Source organism: Doryrhamphus excisus, chromosome 6, assembly GCF_030265055.1.
Source record: "Doryrhamphus excisus isolate RoL2022-K1 chromosome 6, RoL_Dexc_1.0, whole genome shotgun sequence".
Taxonomy (NCBI): domain Eukaryota; kingdom Metazoa; phylum Chordata; class Actinopteri; order Syngnathiformes; family Syngnathidae; genus Doryrhamphus; species Doryrhamphus excisus.
The window spans coordinates 5018436-5042840 of NC_080471.1; the positions used below are offsets into that span (position 1 = coordinate 5018436).

General features: G+C 41.0%; 1 protein-coding gene across 3 annotated transcripts in view; it reads right to left on the reverse strand.

The window, feature by feature from the left end:
* The window catches only part of enox2 (ecto-NOX disulfide-thiol exchanger 2), a 197808-nt gene that overhangs the window by 65050 nt on the left and 108353 nt on the right, over positions 1 to 24405 (reverse strand). For all 3 annotated transcript variants that reach the window (XM_058076577.1, XM_058076578.1, XM_058076579.1), the window contains one exon: positions 709 to 840. In XM_058076577.1, the coding sequence (XP_057932560.1) occupies positions 709 to 840 (132 nt within the window). The remainder of the gene's footprint in view (positions 1 to 708; positions 841 to 24405) is intronic.

Genomic DNA, 24405 nt, shown 5'->3' on the forward strand with positions numbered 1-24405 from the left:
TATTCACAGATGGCCAATGCACCACACAGGAAATGAACTCACCCCCTCCAAAAGGTTACTTGTGGGGAAAAAAATACATCTTTGACCCTGTGAGAAAGCAAGAAAGAGCAGCTCCTTTCATTGGATTAGTTGTCTCAAAATGACAAACACGCACACAAAAAAGGACAGCCAACTTGATTAATTTTTCAGGCTACATTTTCTTTCCTCTGGAGTGTGCTAATCCATTTTTAAATACTCTTTGCTGCTTCATCTTCAATGGAAAATAGCTTTTAGGAAAAAAATAACAAGAATTCAATTTTTAAAAATAATTAAAACGATGACGATGACGGCAGTGAAATGGAGCGGCGCTGGTAAAGCTTTTTGGAAATGAAACACGGCCGTGTCCACTTCAAGCGAGGACATTGGACATCGGAGGAAATTAACAAATGGCAAAAAAGTAGCACAAATAAGGTTCCTTTTGGTTTGGCATGCAGGGGTTTGAACACGGGACACATTGAGTGAAGGGCAGGAAGTGTTTCAGGCTTCCACTCTGTAAACAGCACAGCCAGGCTTAGGCTAGCGACACTGCCAAGGAGAACTAGAAATTGAGAAACATCTTCTGCAAAGCTGTTTACACGAACGCTAAGAATTTTTTTATGGTTTGCATTTTGTTCCCTAAAAAAAAAAAAAAAAAAAAAAAAAGGGATGTATGCATTATAATGCGCCTACCTGGCATGAGCGGCTGGCCGGCGATGCCCATTGGAGGCATGCCCAGGTTGTTCATGGCTGTGGCCCAGGCGTTGGGGTCCGACATGGGCATGGATATGGAGTTGGACTCCATGGGCATGTTATGGATCCCCTCTGCAGAGACACAAAGACAAAAAGTTAAGCACCACAAAAGAGAAAAAAAACCCAAACAAACCAAAACAGTCATGTTAACAAATTAGCAAATTACCAGCATGACTTTAAAAAAATGCTATATTTCAATACGAAAATTAAAGGATGTGAGGGTAGCTACAACTTACATGATTTTATACTCTTTTATACATGTACATTGTTCTCAACTCCTGTTTCCATGTCCAATATTGTATTGCACAAAATAATGTCACTTGGAGATAAACATTCCCATGTCTTTGGATGGCAAACTACTAACATTGGTAATGGTAATGGTAATGGTAATGGTTTTATTTCATTTGAACATGCATCAGATTACAATTGAATGCATCCCATAATCAGTTCACAGTTCCACATGTCCAAAAGGAGTAGGAAGAAGCAAAGCTTATTAAATCCTACCCCTCCATCTGGTACTTTTACAATCACTAACTGTTACATTTGTTCACTTCCTGCTTTCCTAATATAGTTTAGGGTTTTTTTTTTATTTAATAATGCACCTTGTACCGAAGTACAAGGTGATATGAGTATCCAATGCCATAATGGTGATATATATAGCACATCATGACTGGTTCAAGACTCTTCATCCTTGTATTTAGCAAACATCAACTGCTTGTATTGTTTCTTGAATTGGCTCATCGTTGTGCATTGTTTGATTTCCTTACTCAATCCATTCCATAGTTTGATTCCACATACTGAAATGCTATGGCTAGCATAATGTAGTCCTACCATATAAGATAATCCAAAGCACAACAAACCAAACATAAATCAACACAAATAAAAATACCTATGTATATATAAACATACACATGTTCGAAAGGGAATGGGAAGAAGTCAAGACTTATCTAGTCCCACCTCCCTAACCACTCAGATTCCAACCTCACCCTAACAAAACATATATTATTCCTTGTCTACCAGAATAAAAACCCACATCCAACCATCCTCACCCAGCTTGAGGAACCCAACTACGTGCCAAGAGCAACCAGTTCATTACTAGTCATCGTATCGTACATCGTCCAGTACAAAAGAAAGAATGAAACCACTCCAACTAACCAGTCACCACACCAGTCATCCCAAGCTAACATGGATATAAAAAAACAAAACATCAATGTTATGGTATTTTTCCAGTCAGATTGAAAAATAAATGTGAGAGAAAAAAAGAAAAATATTCTTTAAAATACCTCAAATTAAATAATCAACACTGGACGCCAAGTCGTCCATTTTCAATTTCATGTTCAATTCCATCAAGACCACACAACATACACGATTAATTTAGAGGAGCGGAATCATGCTGTGTATACGTGTTTGGGTTTCGATGTCATTTGAGAGATTTCCTGTGTATGCTGTTGTGGTAATGTGGTGTCCGAAGGCCAAAACAATTCAGGAGGCAGACTTGCAGTTCGCAAAGTCTAGGCACATTTATTTAGCTTGGCAGGGAAACTTATGGAAAACACTAAAAATAAAAATAAAAATTAAATTGGAAAAAAAAAGAATGACTTGACTTCCCAAAACAACAACAAGGAAAAAAAGTATTCACTCAGTATCACTGAAATCCAATACTACAGCCCCCTACCCCTACATCCCCAGCTGCTCCTCTTATAGGGCTCCCAATCTGCCCAGAATGTCCCACTTTGGTCCGTAGGTTAGTCTACAAAACACATCTAATCATGAAACTCATAAAACTGGATTTCAACACCATCATCTGCTACTACTAATCTCCATAAAACATGAACCCATACACATATTTCCTTACCCGAAGCCAAGATTAAATACCCATCCAACCTTACAACCCCCTCCTCCCATCCCCAGTACATGGTATGGTCTGATGATGTCACTAATGACATCACCAAACCTATAAAACCCAAAGACTCATGGTGGCTCCTCCCCAAACATTCCTGCAGGTGACCCCCTTGGTAATATCCCCAGGTAAGACCAACTCTGTACACATGTTCGAATCCCAATTTAGCTTGGATTAATACATGACTATTATCAATGACATAACTCCACCAACGATGAAATCCTGAATACAATAACACAAGGGACAAGTGATGAGTTCTAACTCATTCACTTTGTCACAGCGGTGTGCAACTTTTCCAACCAACCCAAACGCCTTCAAAATTCCCATTGCACCATTCAGTTTCTTTCCTGTTCAATCCTTCTATTGCATGATAAAGTTTTCACGTGTCACAGAAATGTTCTGTAAATGTTTAGATGTTTGTGTGTGTGTCAGTGGATTCTCGTATTCTGCCACCGCGTGCAACCTTTCCGTCTCCTCTTTCCGCCTCAAGATGAAATCCAAAAGAATGTTTACTACCTTATCTTAGCAATAAGAAAAACAGCCTTGAGAATATTCAAAGCCATTACTTCCATGAGAACAGTCTATGCCGCAACGAGAACCGCTTGAGAAGGTTCTGTAAAGACACAGAAAACCCGGAATCTTCTAACAGAAGGAGCTGAGAGCTGAGGAACAGGCTGCCGTGACCCTCGCAACCTCACAACAAAAAGGCACTTGGAAAATGATTCACCTTGCCGCCGTCTGTGCAATTTTTTGACAGCTGGGTGGAAATGAACTGGGATGCTTTCAAGTACTGGTAAATAAAACAAACAGGCAACAAGTGAACCTCGGCTTGGTGTAAAATGTGATTATCACGGATGCGGGGCATCATTGGTTTTTGTAGCGCTGGAAAATCACAGACTTGGCTTCATAGACCCTGTACAAATAAGGTACTAAAAAGGCTGCAGTCAGGTGGCAGTGAAGGCATCATACATCCATTTCTAAAGCACCTTTCACTCTCTCCTCTGCTCGACCTCTGTCCATCTGATGGAGCTGCAAATGGCTGCCAGTGCTGCTGGAGCCAAACTGCCCCCTCGCCGCTTTGTGACGCCGCCGCTGTTAATCACTGCCAGCGCCCAAAAGCCTCACCTGTACCTGTGTTTGTTCCACCAGAAGCGAGATGGCGTTTGTCAAAACACTAAAACCTCTCTGGGCTACACATTACTGTCTCACATATAACGATGATTATGATGATGAGGCTTTCACAAGCCGGCTTTTTACTGGTGCAATTTCCATGGACTTGGAAGCGACCAAAAGGAAGAAGAAGAGAGGAACGCTGGCATGCGATTTTACGGCGCTTTTAGTACAGCTTACACTTCAATCATTGGCTGCGCTGCAGTGAGGGTGAATGCATGCACACACGTTTAATGGCGATGTCATATGGGACTCGAGACCATTTGTAGTATTGAGTACATAGTACTAGTTTCCCTGACAACGCTCCCTAGAAAGTCAAGGCACAATACACACAGAGAACTCATCAAAACAATAAATATGAGGCGTTTATCGCTGGAAGCTTTACAGGCAAAGACAATCTGTTGGTTTGTATTATTCCCACAGTCAATTGCAGTCTGTTCCAGGGTCAAACTGTGGCCACCAAAAACATTCAAACATTTGTAAGAGTCTTCTTTCTCTTTGGGCTAGGGGGTCGCCACAGCAAATCAACCACGCCCAACCAACCCTCAAGTCCTCCTTCAACTACATCCATAAACCTCCTCTTTGGTCTTCCTCTACGCCTCCTACCTGGCAGCATCCTTCTACCAATATATTCACTATCTCTCCTCCGAACCGTCTCAGACTTTTCTGACTTAATATTCTGATGTAATCGTTACTGATCCTATCCATCCTGGTCACTCCCAATGAGAACCTCAGCATCATTTGTAACAATTGTAAGAGTCGTACACGTGTAAAAAGAAGTGAGCTAGTGTTGGTATTAAGAAAGGAAAACCATGAAGTGACAAGTCTAGAATCTTCACTGACATTCAATTGTAAAAAGAAGTTAACTACCGCTAGCATTAATACGTTAACACAATAAAACACCAAGTCTTTTGAAGGGGAACTACAATTTTGCTCATCATTTGCAATCCTTATGGGAAACATGAACACATATTTCTTTCCATTCTCTGTGTCTTTATTCAAGATGTCCTTTCCCCCCTAAAATATGCAGTAGATGCCCATTTTTTTGTCTTTACTTTAATTTTGACCTTTACCCTTTGTATTGTATTGTTGTGTGATTTAGTGTGCGTGTCAGCGTTGTATAAGGTGGCCTCTCCAAGCTCAGAATCAGAATCAGAAATGGTTTATTGCCAGGTATGATCAAGCACATACTAGGAATTTGTTTTGGTGAAGTAGGTGCAGACACATCTATTCAAAAAATTAAAATATAAAATATACAGAATAACCAGTATAAATATATGTACACAGTCTGTTTTTTTGTTTGTTATTCCAGAAGTGCAGTCTGATTGTTTTTCCCAAGAGTCCAAACTTAGCGTTAATGTAACGCATATAGTGAGTGTCAAAGTGGCAGGATGAGGCGGAGGTGGGGTGTAAAGAGTGTCAGGGGGGGTTCCGGGCCTTGTTGATGAGGCTGCTTCCATCCTGCCAGAGGTTTGTTGTTTTTTCAATGCCAAATCTGCTCATTTGCATGCTACCTCCCTAATTGTATTTCTCTATCCAATGAACCTCCCTCGTCAAACACACAAAATCAGCTGCTTTTAGCTGAAGATCGAGGTCAAGCAAGCATCATTTTCCAGAAAAGTCCACAGCCTTTTTGTCCCACTTGGTAGCTTTTCATGCTCCACACAGAAGAAGAAGGCCATTGTATTGCAGCACAATGAGCGTGCACGCAATCAGCGTCAATTCAAGTTGCTTTTTTTTTCCCCCGTTCTTGTTTGGAAGATATTGTACACTCCATCTGTCTTCTCAGACGCTTTGTGTTCAGCAGCCACATTGCGCTCGGCGATAATTACTGATTTTTGTAGCGTCTACTTAGCAATAATGACTGTCATCAAGTTCTTATGCTGAAGCCTTGAAATCCGACGTAAGGTGCTCTCACATTCTTGGCCAATGTTTTTATTTATGTATTTGTTTCCACCCCACTCCCTCTATTACATTCATTTTTGTCACCATCCTTTGCTCGCTGTCCCTCATCTTTTTCATTGAACTTCCCCAGGGGCGGCAGAGTAAACATGTAGTTATTTTTTAAATATTTTGTATGATATAGTTTGGATTTTGTATAATTTTTTTATATTCAGTATAGTTACTCCAGACTCCATTCACTATGCAATATCTGATCAACCTCCACGTGCATTTATTAAAAACAGAAAAATGAATAAACTTTGCCTTGGTTTCGATTTTCTACAAGAAAAGCTCTGATAAAACATTCCACTGTTCTCGAATATCTTACTTTTTATTTTTCTGCACAAAATAAGATGAAAAATAAATAAATAAAGAAAATCAATAAATAAATATAATAATAACAATAAAACGGCAAATAATAAAAACTTAAGAAACCACATATAGTTGGTGGGTAGACAAATGATTTTTTTCAGATTAAAATGAACAAAGCATTATTAGAGCCCTGTAGACATGACAAAACACGACTATAGTCACATTTATACTCTCATTTATACTTTATTTACAACATATTGCGCAACTGCAGGGTCTTGAGACACGTGCTAACTCGCAAACTAGAGACCTAGCGACCTAAACGGTAGCCTTCAAGTTATTTCCTTTAAACTGAAATAGCCAAAAACTTACCACTTCCACACGGATAGGGAGGATAACAATTAACAGTTATTTAACCTTTAACATGAACATGAATCAAAGGTAATAATTTTTTCTGGGTACATGATACCATACAGCATCCATATCAAACTTGCGCGGGCCGCAATAACATTAAACTTTCATATCAAGGTGGGGGCCTCAAACGAGTGTCCTGCGGGCCACATTTGGCCCGCGGGCCGCGTGTTTGAGACCCCTCCTCTAAATGCAATATATTAAGTTCTAAGTGAAGTATTTCTATAATGCCTCATATTAAGTCACTAGCAAGATGTCATAGTGTATAGACTGGTTATATATTTCATCTGGTTTCATATTATCTGCATACTGTATTTGTATATAACTCTGGGAAAAACTGTTGATTTTGTTAATACTTGGGTTGTTTATATTGTTTATTTTTCTATATTGTGTATTTTGTACTGCTTAACTGATTTTGTACTCTTGCTGCTGTGCAATGCAAATTTCCCCACTGAGGGACAAATAAAGGCATATCTTATCTTATCTTATCTTAGCCCGTTTAAGGCACGTGAATTTTGGATTAACGACCCTTGGCTCCGAGCCGCCTGCTGTTGAATGACGCTGACGGCCAATGGGCTTGAAAATGACTTAATTTCCCCACTGCCCGCCAGGGGAGCTGGGGGGTGGGAGGTGGGGGCCTAGCCTTGTAAAGAGCAGAATGGAAGGAAGCTAAGAAACACAGCGATTGTCACAGTGGAGGTGCGTCATTGTGATCGCACACAGGGAGGTCAATCCATATTCTTACTGAAGAGAGTCCATCATGTACTTCTGATACCGCCATCGATTGCCTCCTGCCAGACTCCTCCTTTCTAATCGAGGTCATTATAGCGGAAAAGAGCATGTGTGCAAGTCTTACCAACTTCCGACTCGCTATTCATTCCACATTTCTGTACATTGATGATATTGGTTGGTTTCCTTGGTATCGACTTCCGCTCTCAAGGTCAATCTAGAGCCCTCAGTGGTAGACACATAAAGTATCCGTGTGATGGAGAGGAAAGATGGGCTTAATGAACCAAACGTAAAGGGACAAACATGGCCGTTCTGATACAATTACTTGACTACACATAAAGTATATTCAATAAAAGTGTTAATATGTCACAAAGAACAGGAAGTCACCTGGCAATAGCCACGTTTACATGAGGAGTTTTTCTCTTTCCAAATGGAATCTTTCCGAATGACCTTTCCGAAAGCAATGGTATACATGGAAAGGAATATTCCAATCCCGTGTTGTGTCTATATGTGCCCTGTGATTGGCTCCCTCTCGCCTGAAGACAGCTGGGATAGGCTCCAGCACCCCCGCGACCTTTGTGAGTATAAGCGGTAGAAAATGAATGAATAAAAAGAAAATGTAGTAAATTTTTTAGAATATAAAAAAGTGGTTTATTTTTAGTGCTGTGCTGACTTTCTATACCCACAGTGATTCAGCTTGAAAGGTGGAATTTTGTGAATAGTTGGCCGGCCTTCAATGTTTTCTAAGGCGTCTATCAGTAGTTATTTTTACAGCCATGCAACAGAGGCACTTGTGTTGTTCTGCCAGTGTTGTCAAGGAGGAATATCCGTCGCCGGACAGGAGCGTGACTTCTTTGGGTTCTTATCAGGCTGGAGAGAGGTGACAGACAGGAACTGATTAATCCGATAGCGGGCGGGGATGAGAAAACGAAATGGGAGATAAGAAGGGGCGTGAAAAAATAGGAAAAGCGGAGCCGTGACCCGCCGCATCAATACTATGAAAGGACTGCAAACAATGTGATAAATAACAAACATGGCCGTGTGTGTGTGTCTGTCTGCAAGGTGAAATAAGGGAGTCGCCGTCATGTCGGCTATTAAATGCCATCAAGCTGAGACACCGCTTGATGAGCTATTTGAAAGCTGTGAAAGAAGTGTGACAAATCAAGTGTGACTATGATTTTTCAAGGTGGGGGAAAAAAATATGCATTTGACAGAAACAAGCTGCATTCTGACTGTTTTGCTTGCTTGATTAGTTGGCACGAATCAAAACATCACTTTTGACCACAGCTTCCTTAAAAATAACTCACTTTACTTTTCTCGGTTGGTGTGTGTTCTTCAGCTGCACTGTGGATTTACAATTTGTAGAAGATACGTTGGTATAATATTCCAAACCATACCCAGGTTGTATGGCAAGAACACTCATTCCACTCTTTATTAATGATGATGTTTACGATCCAGTTGTTTATGATGAACTTATTATGCTTGTAAAAATGTAAAAATACAATCGGTAATCAAAGCATATGCACTCTTATCTAAATATCGATATTTAAATACAAATGAAACTGACGCAACAATACTGTCATAAAGATCATCTAATAATAATAATAATCTATGGTAATGGTTTTATTTCATTTGAACATGCATCAGATTACAATTGAATGCATCACATAATCAGTTCCCAGTTCCACATGTCCAAAAGGAGTAGGAAGAAGCAAAGCTTATCAAATCCTACCCCTCCATCTGGTACTTTTACAATCACTAACTGTTACATTTGTTCACTTCCTGCTTTCTATAAATACATTTTAAGGTATTTTTTGTTTTTAATAAAGTACCTCGTACCAAAGTAGGAGGTGATATGAGCATCCAATGCCATAATGGGTACCATAGTGCATGTCAATATAGTGATATATATAGCACATCATGACTGGTTCAAGACTCTTCATCCTTGTATTTAGCAAACATCAACTGCTTGTATTGTTTCTTGAATTGGCTCATCGTTGTGCATTGTTTGATTTCCTTACTCAATCCATTCCATAGTTTGATTCCACATACTGAAATGCTATGGCTAGCATAACGTAGTCCTAGCATAGAAGTGTTTCAAATGTACTTCTTCCCTGAGATCATATTTCTCCTCTCTTGTAGAGAAGTATTGGATGACATTTTTAGCTAATTGCTTATTTTTAGCCTTATGCATTATTTTAGCTGTTTGAAGATGAACTATATCAGCAAGTTGAAGTATTTGTGATTTTAGAAATAAGGAGTTAGTATGTTCTCTGTACACAATCCAATAATCTGAAATCACTTTTTTTTCCCAAACAGGGCCATGTAGATTTGATTTTTTCACCCTTAATAATAAAAAGATTAATTTAAAAGATTCATTTTAAAAATACATTTTGTGTTCAGTTGTGTTTCCATTGACTACTATGCACATTTGTTTTACAGTCTGAAACATGTTCGTGTCCAGTTGACCATGTGGCCTGATAAAAGAGGTTGGAAAACTGGGTGGAAATCTCTGGTACTGCTCTAAACTGGTTCATGTCCGATCTGGAGGACAGGAAGTACTTTGTTGGAAATGGAAACTGTCTCAGACCAAATGGTTATGACATATGAGGCTCCCCAGGGGTCAATCCCAGGAACCCTGTTCTTCAAGCTGTACATCCTTCCTTTGGGCCACCAATGTGTCCTACCCGAACGATGTAGACAACAGCTCTGAGTCATATTCCTGTATATGTATATAATATATATTATCATATATATATAAACAGGTGAGGTAGATTTTTGCCATGTTTGGTACGTCATTTAAACGTCATTTAAAAAGTGACTAATGCATAATAGGGGAGCTTTAAGTCAAGCCTTCCTGCATGCTATTAGTGTAGTGTCATTGGAACAATACTGCCCCCCCCCCCAAAAAAAAGGTGACAACATTAGCTTTTTAACCTCTTGCAAAATTCCTTGACATGATCAGATTAATTCTGGCACCTGTAGTGCTGTGGGTTCTTCAGGATTAAGATTAAGCTGCCATCATCGGAGCAAATGCCGAACAACATTTGGGAATTGCATGCTGTCAAAAATGACACACGGTGTCTAACATGTCACCTCGAAGAGACTCGGAATTTAAAAGACTTCTCACGAACTGCGTTGAAAACGTAATCTTCCAGCACAAGCAAAGCAAAGCAGAAACATCTTGGTTTCTGCTTCAGCTGCTTGGAAACTCCACTCCAACGCAGTTAGCTGAATGATGAAATATTCCACCCAAGAGGCAGCAGAGCAAAGAAAATACCAAATCATTATTTTCCCACTTTAAGACGAGATAAAATAAAGCAATAATGTCAGCAAGCATGTTTTACATGTTTAAAACAACAAGCACAAATCCCACAGATTCCATTAGCGAACAAACATAAAATGCATTTTTGGTTTTTTTGCTTCTAATGTGCAAATCATGTGTTTGTTCCACTTTACTCAGAACGGCTAAATGTGCAACGAGCAGGCGGCTGTGAATGTGAAATACCTTGGACCATGGCGAAGCCATCAGTAAATAATGGCGGTGGGAGTATGCGGAGTGGCACGGTTGTGAAGATGTGAAGAGAGCGACTCCCAGCAGAGCGACGGTCTACTCGGGAGACCAAACACTAATAGGCAAGCGGATCGTTACGAGGCGCTGGTGCAAAAATGAGTCGGCAAAACTAATTATGTGCCACTTGCATAAAGAAATATGTAACATGGAAAGCATGCATGATGTTTCTCTGTGGGTTCATTTGCTCTACAAACAATGAAGATCAATGACGGATGGTTCCATTCGGTAAGACATCAAATTACTTAGGTTTTCACTAGGTTAGCCTTACTAATCCGGTCAGAAGGTCCAACTCCAAACATAACTGACAACAACCATCTCGCCGCCTCTCCCCTGCGGCAACTCCAGAGTAGAACAAGGTCCAGTCCTTCTTGGTTTGGTTCCAGAACCCAAACTGTGGGTTGAGGTGTATCCGACTATTTCTACTGGGAATGTCTTCTTCTTCTTCGTTTGTGCATTTTCTACTGCTTTTCCTCACAGCGGGGGTGCTGGAGCCTATCCCAGCTGTCTTCGGGCGAGAGGCGGGGTACACCCTGGACTGGTAGCCAGCCAATCACAAGGCAAACAACCATTCACACTCACATTCATACCTATGGACAATTTGGAGTGGCCAATTAACCTAGCATGTTTTTGGAATGTGGGAGGAAACCGGAGTACCCGGAGAAAACCCACGCATGCACGGGGAGAACATGCAAACTCCACACAGAGATGGCCGAGGGTGGAATTGAACCCTGGTCTCCTAGCTGTGAGATCTGCGCGCTAACCACTCAAACACCGTGCAACCTCTTCTTCTTCTTCTTAATTTATTTCAGACATGCATACTATGTTACATCATTGTTTCTCACATATACACTTACAATATCTATCTATCTATCTATATATATATATATATATATATATATATATATATATATATATATATATATATATATATACAGTAAACCTCGGATATATTGGATTCAATTGTTCCCACTGGTTTTGTCCGCAAAATCCGTTATTATGCGTATACCGGAAAATGTCCGTTTTACGCATATATTGGATTTATATCCGGTATATGCGTAAATCGGATTTTATCCGTTATAAAAAGGCACTTCCTTGACTATGTTTCCAATGTACCTGGACGCGCAGGCAACGCTGCAAACGCTGCAAATGACGTCGTATAGCGGCCTGTCACGATTCGGCGAATCGGAGCGCCACGATGCAGCTATCCGATATACGCGAGGGAAATTTAATGGAAATGCATTGGAACGGGACTGGAGATTTTGTCCGAAATAGGTGAAATCCGTTATAAAAAATCCGATATATGCAATTAATTTTTATTGGAAATGCATTACAGAAAAATTGGTTCTTTTTTATCTGTCAGTTGTGAGCGAATTTCCGATATACCCGAGTCCGATATATCCGAGGTTTACTGTATATATAAACTACACATTACTACATTACTACACATGTCTGAAAGGGAGCAGGAAGAAGCAAAGCTTATTAAATCCTACCCCTTCTCCACGCCATAGCAGTTACCAATTCAATAAGTGATTTTTCCACACACATAATCACAGAATCTTACATAAGACAAAACAACAAAAGAAGAGTGGGAACATCGGACACCCCAGCAAAACCCAGGACATTGCAGAATGTCCTGATGTCCAGAATGTTCTGTCCTGTCCCGTCCGAATGTTTCAACCTCGCGCATAAGTTCAGGCTCTTTGCCCACCAGAGAAGTGACATTCCATGCCCCAAGAACCAGATTTGCCCACCAAAGACCAGGTCGCCCAGGCGCCGACCGCCTCCCAAAACGCAATACACCGGACCCTTATGCTTGCCCCCGCAGGTGGTGGATGGACGAAGGGAAGATCATGCATAAAACAACTGAATGAATGTTGCTGATTATTTTACTTCCAGTTATGGTTTTGTCATTTTCATTCATTCATTCATTCATTCATTCATTCATTCATTTTCTACCGCTTATCCTCACGAGCTTCACAGGGGTGCTGGAGCCTATCCCAGCTGTCTTCGGGCGAGAGAGCGGGGTAGACCCTGGACTGGTGGCCAGCCAATCCCAGGGCACATATAGACAAACAACCCATTCACACTCACATTCATACCTATGGACAATTTGGAGTGGCCAGTTAACCTAGCATGTTTTTGGAATGTGGGAGGAATCCGGAATGCTATCATATTGTACACTAACTGGGAATTATTTCCGGTCCCAAAACTTACACAGCCAAGAATCAGACTATGAAATCTTGTATAGTGTATTGGAAGTGTTTTGCCCAAAATCTTCTCTTGACATTGAAGTCTTTAAAAGTCATCACCGTTTTGTGTGCACAATATTTCACCCAAATCCATACACAGTCAAGTTTCTTTGAGACGTATTATCATGTCTAATAAGAATGGGAACAGAAGTGTTCCCCCCCCCCCTAAAAAGTAATTGCTAAGCTTCCTCGGATCCCACCGCAGCAGAAATGTTTTAAGCGGGACATACAGTAATAAGTGCACTAATGGAAAAAATATGATTGGGAGTGTTCAACTTTTATATCTATAGAGACTTCAAACCTCAGTGGTGGAGCAGCCATGACATGGCAGTGAATTTAGATAAACATGAATCTTAATGAAATGAGACAGGCACATTTGTGTACGTGTGTGTGTGCGTGCGCGTGTGTGTGTGTGTATGTGTGTGTATGTATGCTATATTAATCAACTCCCTCATCTATTATTCATTAGCTTCCAACTTGACTTATCATGAGCAATTTGCTCTCCGACACCGCCGCACGCCGACTGGGATGACTGCGCTCGGTCAACATCTTGCAACGTTCAAATTCATTTCTATACAAAGAGCAAATGTATTAAGAGGTATTATGAAAGGGGTCGTATGAGGCCGTATGCGTATTCACCAAATCATGATGTTTTTTTGCCGTACAGGTTTAACCTTTAGGGTAGAAAGCGGTGTCAAGATGTCGCAACTTCAAACGTTCGAGCAGCTCTTCTATGAAATGTGGAGCAAACAAGTGAGGGGGGGGGGGGGGGGGGGGGGATTTTACTTATGTTTGGTTCTCATAAATAGACTCCAGGGACAAATAATACTGTTGCAACATCATTAAAAAGTCACTTTTGCATATTAAGTACCTTTAACATACTCAAAATCTAACTGAAAGTATTTCATGGGTTTTTGAATGTGCCCTTGCCCAAAAGCAGCTCTGCATCATAGCACCAGCAACCAGTATGTCTGAATGATGTCCACACTCCAAGATTCATACCTTTGTAATTCACCCAATCGCTGCCTCAATTAAATCCTCGATGCAAGGAGTTGAATATCAAAGTTTCCATGTGAAATATCAGACCGGGTACTCCGGTTTCCTCCCACATTCCAAAAACATGCTAGGTTCATTAGCGACTCCAAATTGTCCATAAGTATGAATGTCTATATGTGCCCTGTGATTGGCTGGCGACCAGTCCAGGGTGTACCCCGCCTCTCGCCCCAAGACAGCTGGGATAGGCTCCAGCACCTCCCGCGACCCTCATGAGGAAAAAGTGGTAGAAAATGAATGAATGAATATCAGACAGGATGAATTTTTCTGCTAAACTATGGCTAGCGTTACATTATAGAATGTTTTGGCTGTACTGTCACCTGTAGGGTTGCTACGATCGATCGGTAACTGATCAATACTGGTCGACTCGCAAGTAAAAGCATGTGAACGTCATATCATATGCCCGTAAATGACTTTCAACGTTGATCACCTCCGGCTAGAACTTTTGTAGCATTTTGCGATGTCGAGTTATCAAGGCAAATGGTGCAGCATCAGTCGGACGGCATGTTACACCCGCAAACGGAATAACCGCCCACAAACGTAATAAACCACAAACGTAATACAAATCTGCAGCTATGAATGTAATAATCCCGCAAATGTAATACATTTCCTACAAACGTAATAAAAATTGCCTACTGGAAACGTAATACCGAATTCCCTGCAAATGTAATAACTATTACGTTTGCAGGAAATTATTACATATGTGGGAAAGTGAAACTCTTTAAATGTAATAACTTCCCACAAATGTAATGATGAGACAAAATAATGATCTTTGTGGTTGTTGTTGTTTGTTCTTTTTTCTTTTAATGAGGGAGAAGGTGTGGATGTCATTTTGAGGATTTTAACAAGATAATTCTTTTTTTTTGTGGAAAATTATTAATTAATTATTATTATAATATTATATATAATAATATATAATTATAATATGTCTATATTACATAATAATTATTAAGTTAATTAATTAAATTTAATTAATTAATTAAAATGATAAATTAAATTATTAAAAGAGTATCATTTGAATACATTAAATGAATTTTTAATTATTAAATTATAATTTATTTTAAATTAAAAAATAACATAATTGTGATAATTGCAATTTTTTAATAAAAATATTATTACTATTATTATTATATTTTATTATTTATTTTGATTATTTCTTCCCCATATACACACATAATCACACATACAATAATATACTGTAACTAAAAGGTAAATGTACGCCGACAAACAGAGCGAGTTTTAACAGTACAACAGTGCTTTGTAAATATTGTTGTGATATTTACACCAATGAAGCACATTTGAATCAATTCAAATTGAAATTCGGTATTACGTTTGCAGTAGGCAAATTTTATTACATTTGTGGGACATTTATTACAATTGCGGGATTATTACATTCAAAGCTGCAGATTTGTATTACGTGTGTGGTTTATTAACACGACAACTAACCCTCGTCCGTATGTTTGTGACAGTCAGAAGGATGAGCATCCTTTCCTAGCTGTGGAATATACTGCGTTTGCTTGGATCCCTGCTCCGTACCGGAAGTCCTGCTAGAGCTCCACCAATGTACTCTCACATCCAAAGTCACCGCAAAGAATTCATTTCATCCTTTCCAAGTTTCACCAGTGACATTTTTTTCTTGAGGAAGTAAGTAAAAATTTACAGTTAATCCGTGTGATCGTATTGGCATCGATCGGTTCCATTCATAGATGATCGGTACCTGAAACGGGAGCATAACCACCAGCTTCACCACCACCAAATGCAACAACTTCTTAACCTACTTCCAGTCCAAAATTACCAAAATATACAGCTCCCTAAACCCCCCCTCGACTCACTCGCTTCCTCCTGAACCTCCACTATCTGGCTCCACCCAACGACTCTCCAAATTCACACCTATCTCACCCGTGCAACTCACTGAAATACTAACCGGTATGAAGACTCCAACATGCTCCCTGGATCCTATCCCTTCTTCATTCATCAAACCCTGCCTCCACATCATCTCCCCGCTGATCACAAGTATCATTAACTCCTCCCTTATCACTGGATCCGTCCCACAGTCTCTCAAGCTGGTGGCAATCACCCCCACACTCAAAAAGTCTGGTCTCGATCCCAATAACCTCTCCAATTTCCGTCCCATATCCAACCTCCCCTTTCTCTCCAAAATCCTTGAACGTGTCATAGCTGCTCAACTTCAATCTCACCTCAACTCCAACAGCCTGTTTGAATCCTTCCAGTCCGGTTTCCGTCCCAAACACAGCACTGAAACAGCTCTTCTTAAAATCACCAATGATCTTCTTCTCTCCTCCGATTCCGGCCATCTTACCATCCTCATCCTCCTAGACCTCACCGCAGCCTTTGACACCATTAGCCACTCTATCCTCCTGTCCCGCCTCAAAACCAGCCTCAATATCACCGATTCTGCTCTGTCCTGGCTCCAATCATACCTCACCAACCGTCAACAGTGCACATAAATAGCTGCTCCTCCTCCATAGCCCCTTTACCTCAAGGTGTTCCCCAAGGTTCGGTGCTTGGTCCTCTTCTCTTCATCCTCTACATCCTTCCACTTGGCAATATCATCCGTCGACATGGCCTCAATTTCCACAGCTACGCCGATGATATTCAACTATACATTTCTACCACCTCCATCACCTCCAATATCTACTCCACCATCACTAACTGTTTAACTGATATCAAAACTTGGATGGAACAAAATTTTCTCAAACTTAATAGTGACAAAACAGATATTATCATCATCGGTCCCAAAAACACCACGGCGCCCACCCATAATTTCCATCTTCAATTTGACAGCGCCACCCTCACGCCATCCCCGCTCATCCGCAACCTTGGTATCCTCCTGGACCCCACCCTTTCATTTGAACCCCACATCAAACAGTTAACCCGGACTGCATTCTTTCATCTTAAGAACATAGCCCGACTCCGTCCATCACTTCCATTCTCTGCCGCTGAATCCCTGATCCATGCATTCATCACCTCCAGAATCGACTACTGCAACAGCATTCTCTACGGTACACCTTCCAAAACCCTCAACAAACTACAATATATTCACAACTCCGCTGCCCGCCTCCTCACCTCCACCCGCTCCCGTCAACACATTACCCCTGTCCTCCAAAACCTCCACTGGCTTCCCGTCCCCCAACGCATTCACTTCAAAATTCTTCTCATCACCTACAAAGCCCTCCACGATCTGACCCCCCCATATCTCACAGACCTCCTCCATCCACATAATCCCCCGCGTCCCCTTCGCTCCTCAGACTCCAACCTCCTGGCACTCCCCTGTAAGACCAAGCTCCGAACCTGGGGAGACAGAGCCTTCTCCATCGCTGCCCCCACTCTCTGGAACTCTTTGCCCCATTCACTCCGTGCTTGCCCTGACCTTCCCACCTTCAAAAAACAACTCAAAACCCACCTCTTTAAATCTGTTTTTAATGTCTAACCTTCTATATCTGACTGCTGTGCCCCGCCCCCGCTTTTTTAACTGTGTACTAACCAATGAATGTTGTATTTTGGTGTGTCTTTTATTCTGTTTACTTGCTCTATTCAACTTCATTCTTTTGTAAAGTGTCTTTGAGTATCTTGAAAAGCGCTATACAAATAAAATGTATTATTATTATTATTATTATAAACTACTGATCGGAGCATCCCCGGTCATGTGCTAACATTTTCTTTATTCATTCATTTTCTACCGCTTTTCCTCACGAGAGGAGCCTATCCCAGCTGTCTTGGGGCGAGAGGCGGGGTACACCCTGGACTGGTGGCCAGCCAATCACAGGGCACATATAGACAAACAACCATTCACACTCACATTTGGAGTGGCCAATTAACCTAGCATGTTTTTGGAATGTGGGAGGAAACCGGAGTACCCGGAGAAAACCCACGCATGCACGGGGAGAACATGCAAACTCCACACAGAGATGGCCGAGGGTGGAATCGAACCCTGGTCTCCCAGCTGTGAGGTCTGCGCGCTAACCACTCGACCACCGTGCCGCCCATTTTCTTTATTATTATAATTATTATACACAGCAATACTTAGGATTGGGAAATGAATCTTGCGATTCTCCCACATTTGTTGACATTTTTTACTTTCGATTCCTACATTGCAAATGAGGGTCAACATGATTAAACACAAGAATACTTTGTCTTTGATGTGCTACGTTTATAGTAGTAGTTAGTGCCGTGTTGCCTCAAGATGCCCTCTTCGATCCTCCAGCCTCCCATCTTCATGATCAGAGTCCTCCTCCTCTTCCTCTCTGACCCTCTCATCTTCCACGGCCCGTTTCTGTTGGGCCTCTCCGACCCCTCCCTCTACTGCAGAGATCAGTTCCAACAACTGCGTTGCAAGTGCTTAGTCATGGTCCATGTGTCCTGCGTGCTCATTGGACAGTTGAAAGAGGAAAGTGGCTTTGGAAAATGTTTTAAAGACAAGTATGATTGGTTGTAGAGGTCACGAGCGTCACCCGTACTGGGGGTGAATCCGTCACCTGAACACAGTGAAGGTTCCTCCTGCACTAAAAGTGATATGGCCTGTCTGCATGCTCCCAAATCCGTACTGAGGCGGTACTCATCATATATGGAACCCTAAATTTTGCATTACAGAAGGACAACCATCTCTGCAGCAATCCACCAATCAGGCCTGTATGGTAGAGTGGCCAGACGAAAGCCACTCCTTAGTAAAAGGAACATGGCAGCCCGTCTGGAATTTGCCAAAAAGCACCTGAATGACTCTCAGACCATGAGAAACAAAATTCTCTGGTCTGATGAGACAAAGATTGAACTCTTTGGTGTGAATGCCAGGCGCCATGTTTGGAGGAAACCAGGCACTGCTCATCACCAGGCCAATACCATCCCTACAGTGAAGCATGGTGGTGGCAGCATCATGCTGTGGGGATGTTCTTCAGCAGCAGCAACTGGCAGACTAGTCAGGATAGAAGGAAAAATGAATGCAGCAATATATAGAGATATCCTGGATGAAAACCTGCTCCAGAGCGCTCTTGACCTCAGGCTGGGGCGAAGGTTCATTTTTCAGCAGGACAACGACCCGAAGCACACAGCCAAGATCTCAAAAGATTGGCTTCAGAACCACTCCGTGAATGTCCTGGAGTGGCCCAGCCAGAGTCCAGACTTGAATCCGATGGAACATCTCTGGAGAGATCTGAAAATGGCTGTGCACAGACGTCTCCCATCCAACCTGATGGAGCTTGAGACTTATTGCAAAGAAGAATGGGCAAAACTGCCTAAAGATAGGTGTGCTAAACTTGTGGGATCATATTCAAAAAGACTTGAGGCTGTAATTGCTGCCAAAGGTGGATCAACAAAGTATTAAGCAAAGGCTGTGAATAATTATGTAAATGTCATTTTTTTGTTTTCTAAATGTTTAATAAATTCAAAACATGTCAAAAAAACCTTTTTTCACATTGTCATAATGGAGTATTTTGTGTAGAATTTTGAGGTAAGAGATTAATTTAATACAGTTCGGAATGAGGCTGTAACATGACAAAATGTAGAAAAAGTGAAGCGCTGTGAATACTTTCCGGATGCACTGTATATTTGGGGTGACCTCAAAACGTATCGTCAAAAGCGGATGAAAAGAAACTGGCAGATGTTGGTTAAAAACCCTGCAAGAGGTCCTCGTCCTTGTTTTAACACCGCCCGGCATGTCCTGACTGTTTTCCGACAGCACAAAGCAAACACACACATAGCGGATTAAGCCTGAGTGTGTTGCGTCAGATGGTGAACATGACAAGAATTCAAAATTTGGGGCTGAAATAATGCGGCTAATACAAAAAGGGTGCAGCGCCGCGTTGCTTGGAGACATTAGTGGCCGAGGACAGAACAGCTGTGCGACATAATGGAGTCCACATGTGCTGTGGAGAATACATCCAAGAATGATTTTCTAAGAGAGCAGCATGGACGTAAGATTGCATTACACGACTCCACACACACTTCATCCACTGGACCCTCGTCTGCTTCACTATGCATCCGCCATACCAATATTTAAGCCCTAAAAAGTCAATTGCATACAAAACCTTTAATAAAGACAAAAAGCGAGAGTGGGGAAAGAAGAGGACTTCCACAGACTGCCTCTCCCTCTCCCCGGAGGGCCCAAGTATGAAGTTGTGAAGGCCTGATTAATTTCTTCCTGTTTACTGTCAGTAATAATGTCATCCATTGTCCCGTGGAGGATACGAAGGAGAAAAACATTCATATAGTTTTTAAAGCCAGTGACAGCAAGTTGTGACAAGAAACACGACGCGATAAACAATGAGAACAGCATCGAAATAAACACAAGGCTTGAACCTTCCGGCTACTGAAATATGTGCTTTCAGGAACGTCATCATTAACTTGGGACACTCCTGTTCCAGCTGCTGTTTCCCAAATAGACAAATACCGCTTTGAAAGAACATTTTTGGAAGGATTTGTTTCGGTTATGTGATACTTATGTGCCTTTTTCACAAATTAATTAATAAAATAATTGCTGTTTCGTGGTAGACTATGGTCCATTACTCGTCAAAACAGATTTTAATACAAGTGTTATGTAGTATTCTGGTCACTCGGCGGCAGTAATGACACAAACATTGAGATATTACCTTACATTACATTACCTTAAAGGGACCCTATTATGCTTTTTCCGCTTTTCTGACCTATAAATGTAGTTAAAATGTTGTATTCTCGTGTTAAACTATGCCAAAGTATCACATAATAAGGTTTGCGCATTGAAAGTGAGCCCTGAAAGTTTGGTTTGAAACACTCGGTTTCAAAAGGCGTGGTAAAACTGCCCCTGTGTGATGTCACAGAGGGGCGAACTTCCTTATATGGTTCATAGTTAGGAAGCACTTTGGCCATGTGACCAATCACAGCAGAGCGGGCATGCACGGAGGCGGGCCGTGGAAAAGAAATACTGGATTCTGCAAAATTCATTCATTCATTTTCTACCGCTTATCCTCATGAGGGTCGCGGGGGTGCTGGAGCCTATCCCAGCTGTCTTCGGTCGAGAGGCGGGGTACACCCTGGACTGGTCGCCAGCCAATCACAGGGCAGATTCTGCCCTAAAAGGCTTTCTGTTCAGGTTATTGAGTGTAGCTGCTCTACAGGGGTCCACAACTCAATACAAAGGGTGGAAAAAAGAGCATAATAGGTCCCCTTTAACAGGCATGCCTTATGATAGTATTAGTTTAAAAAAAAGTAGTTAAAAAATAGTTTAAAAAAGGTTCTCCCCTCCCAGGTGGAAAAGCTAGAGAAGCTTTCTGGCTTCTACATGTTATGTTTAACATAAATAAACCAAGGCTAACTGATTCATAATCCTTGAATTTATCATGAATCGTGATTAACTGTCTCAATTCCTTGCGGCATATTATTTGCACTATAGTGTAAACAATAATAGGAGTGTAAATTTGATTATGGGTGTGTTATGTCATGCCCACAGAGTTCTAATACTGTTAAAAAACATATTTAAGTAGTGATAATATAAGATGCTCTAACTATGAATGTATTCCATTTATTAACCTTGAATCTTATATGGTGAGAATTCACTGAATGCGGTCAGGTCTGGGGTCAATAAACAACTATAAATTAGGATTTTGAGCAGGTTTTCGGTTTCAATAAGGATCAGCCATTCCAAAAATGTGGCATTTGGAAAAAAAACTAAACCCTATGGCTTCCTGGACACTGTAACTTTGCTTTAATGACAAAAAAAAACCTCTACCCCTCAACCAGAGTATCGTGTTTCCACAGTTGAACTGGCTATTCAGTGTGTCAGATTCAATGAAACTGACTCAAAAGGGAATGGTACTCTTTTTACCTTGCGAGACGTTCGTTTGTTGGCTATTGAGCTGCAATGGGTTGCCTGTTAAGAGGTGCCAATCTAGCTAAAGCCCACGTCCTTGTGAATGCATCCTGGCTGAGTGTTCAGATGAATAATTATGAACGCACACAACAGTGGCTGGTGTGTCTTTGTAAGTAAAGCTTGATGTGGACTATTTACATTTACGGGACATTACAGGTTGCATTCATGTTTATGTTTGTGACTTGCATGCAGACATAACTGTATCCTAAAATGATGAACATTATTCCAATCTATGATGTATAACATGGGGAAACGCGCCCATTGATACGTGAACAGCATTTTGACACCCAAAGAAACAAAGTGGAATAAAAAAAAATGCATGTTGAAGTGTATAAAGTCGCTCCACACTAATGTCGGTGTAATACCTTAGAAAAAAATGAACACATCCTTGATGGTCCCAGCTGTAAAAGCCTCAAGGCAAATCTTTCAGTAACCAATTAGTGTGTGGCAGAAACAACACATTAGTTCAGCATTCAGTCAAGTTAACTGCCATCCGAGTGTTCACGCCGCGTAATTCATTCAATGGAGTACAATTACAGTATTGGCACAATGGCCTCCACAAATCAAAGTGAAGACATGATCTAAGTCCAAGGTCTCACATCCTGCAAGTCGGAATCAGACAAACAGATAGAGAGCTAGTTCCCTTCAGTACAAAAAAATCATTTGTTTTCGCCTTTTTTCCCCCCGACAAAATATTATTAAGTACCATTGTACTGGTAAGTGATTAACAGATCTTAACTAATTTTGACACTTATACAACAGCTAATGTTTAAAGTTTACTTTTCATTTCCATAGGTTGCTATATCGCTGGGTTAAGAAGACAAGTCTGCCCTTGCAGGGTGAAAAGAAAAGAAGAATTAAGTGTTTTTATTGACGCAGACATCAGCTGAGGGCAAACTTGCTGGGAAATCGCTTTAGCGGTTTCACGTCAAAAAGCGAAGAAACTTGAGGCTACATTCGATTGCAGGAAAACATCTGGTAAATCAAGTACAGCCTCAAAGGAAGGCGGGGAAAAAAAAGTGGAACAGTAGAACAGCCAGGAATGGAAGAAACCCCCAGAAAATATTTTTGGATGACGAGACAGGTTCTTTCAGGATAAGATGCAAGTGTGTACTGGCTGACAAATAACATAAAAGAATAGGAACCTTGACCCAATTTACCTGAACCTAACCCATACCTAGTAGCACCTCGTCTTTGATCAGATCTTCGTTTAATAGGCTTCTTCGCTTCTAGCTGGGTAACCTTGTGTCAGACATCTCCAAAATGAAAAAGCGGATACAGAGAATTCCGGGAATTGTCAAAGTTTGACACTTTCTAGGGCTGCACGGCGGCAAGTGGTTAGCGCGTAGGCTGCACAGCTAGGTGACCCAAGTTCAATTCCACCCTCGGCTATCTCTGTGTGGAGTTTGCATGTTCTCCCCGTGCATGCGTGGGTTTTCTCCGGGTACTCCGGTTTCCTCCCACATTCCAAAAACATGCTAGGTTAATTGGCCACTCCAAATTGTCCATAGGTATGAATGTGAGTGTGAATGGTTGTTTGTCTATATGTGCCCTGTGATTGGCTGGCCACCAGTCCAGGGTGTACCCCGCCTCTCGCCCATAGACAGCTGGGATAGGCTCCAGCACCCCCGCGACCCCTGTGAGGATAAGCGGTAGAAAATGAATGAATGAGTGAATGAATGAATGACGCTTTCTATGAGGATGAATAGACTGAATGTACAGGAATTAGTTCACAATGAAGGAGAGGGGAAACACATCTTGCAGCAAAATCTCACAAATAAATCAACCAATAAATCCCCCAAAATAGCTAATACAATATTACAATATACAATAAAAATAATAAACTAAAATATATTACATCTATTTAAAAAATGACAATGACAATACATGTATAAACATAGCAGTGGACATGTTTGTAAATACCGTATATTCTGGACTATAAGTCGCTCCAGAGTATAAGTCGCACAAGGCCAAAAATGCACAATTAGGTAGAAAAAAACATACATAAGTCGCACTGGAGTATGAGTGGTATTTTTTAATTTTTATTTATTTTCCATTTATTTTACAAACTACTACCAAAACAGACATTACGTCCTCTTGGAAGGCAAGTTGTAACATTAATAAAAGAATAGAGAACAACCTATGAAAAAAAGTGTGACTTATAGTCCGGAAAATACGGTACTACAGTTGCAGTAAAAATGCTTCCATATTTCCAACTATAACATCGTAATTAGAGATGGATATTAGAGCATTTAATTTTTTTTTTTAGGTCTGATACTGATTTTTAACTGTCAAGAAGGCTGAAAAATGATTTCTAACGCTCTATGATTTGTTTATGCAATTAAGATACAAACAGCGCTCTTAATTCCAAGGCCGGAAGTGTGTTGAGTGTTTTGAGAATGTGTCTCGACGGTTAAAACACCTGGGTCCAAGAATAAACGTG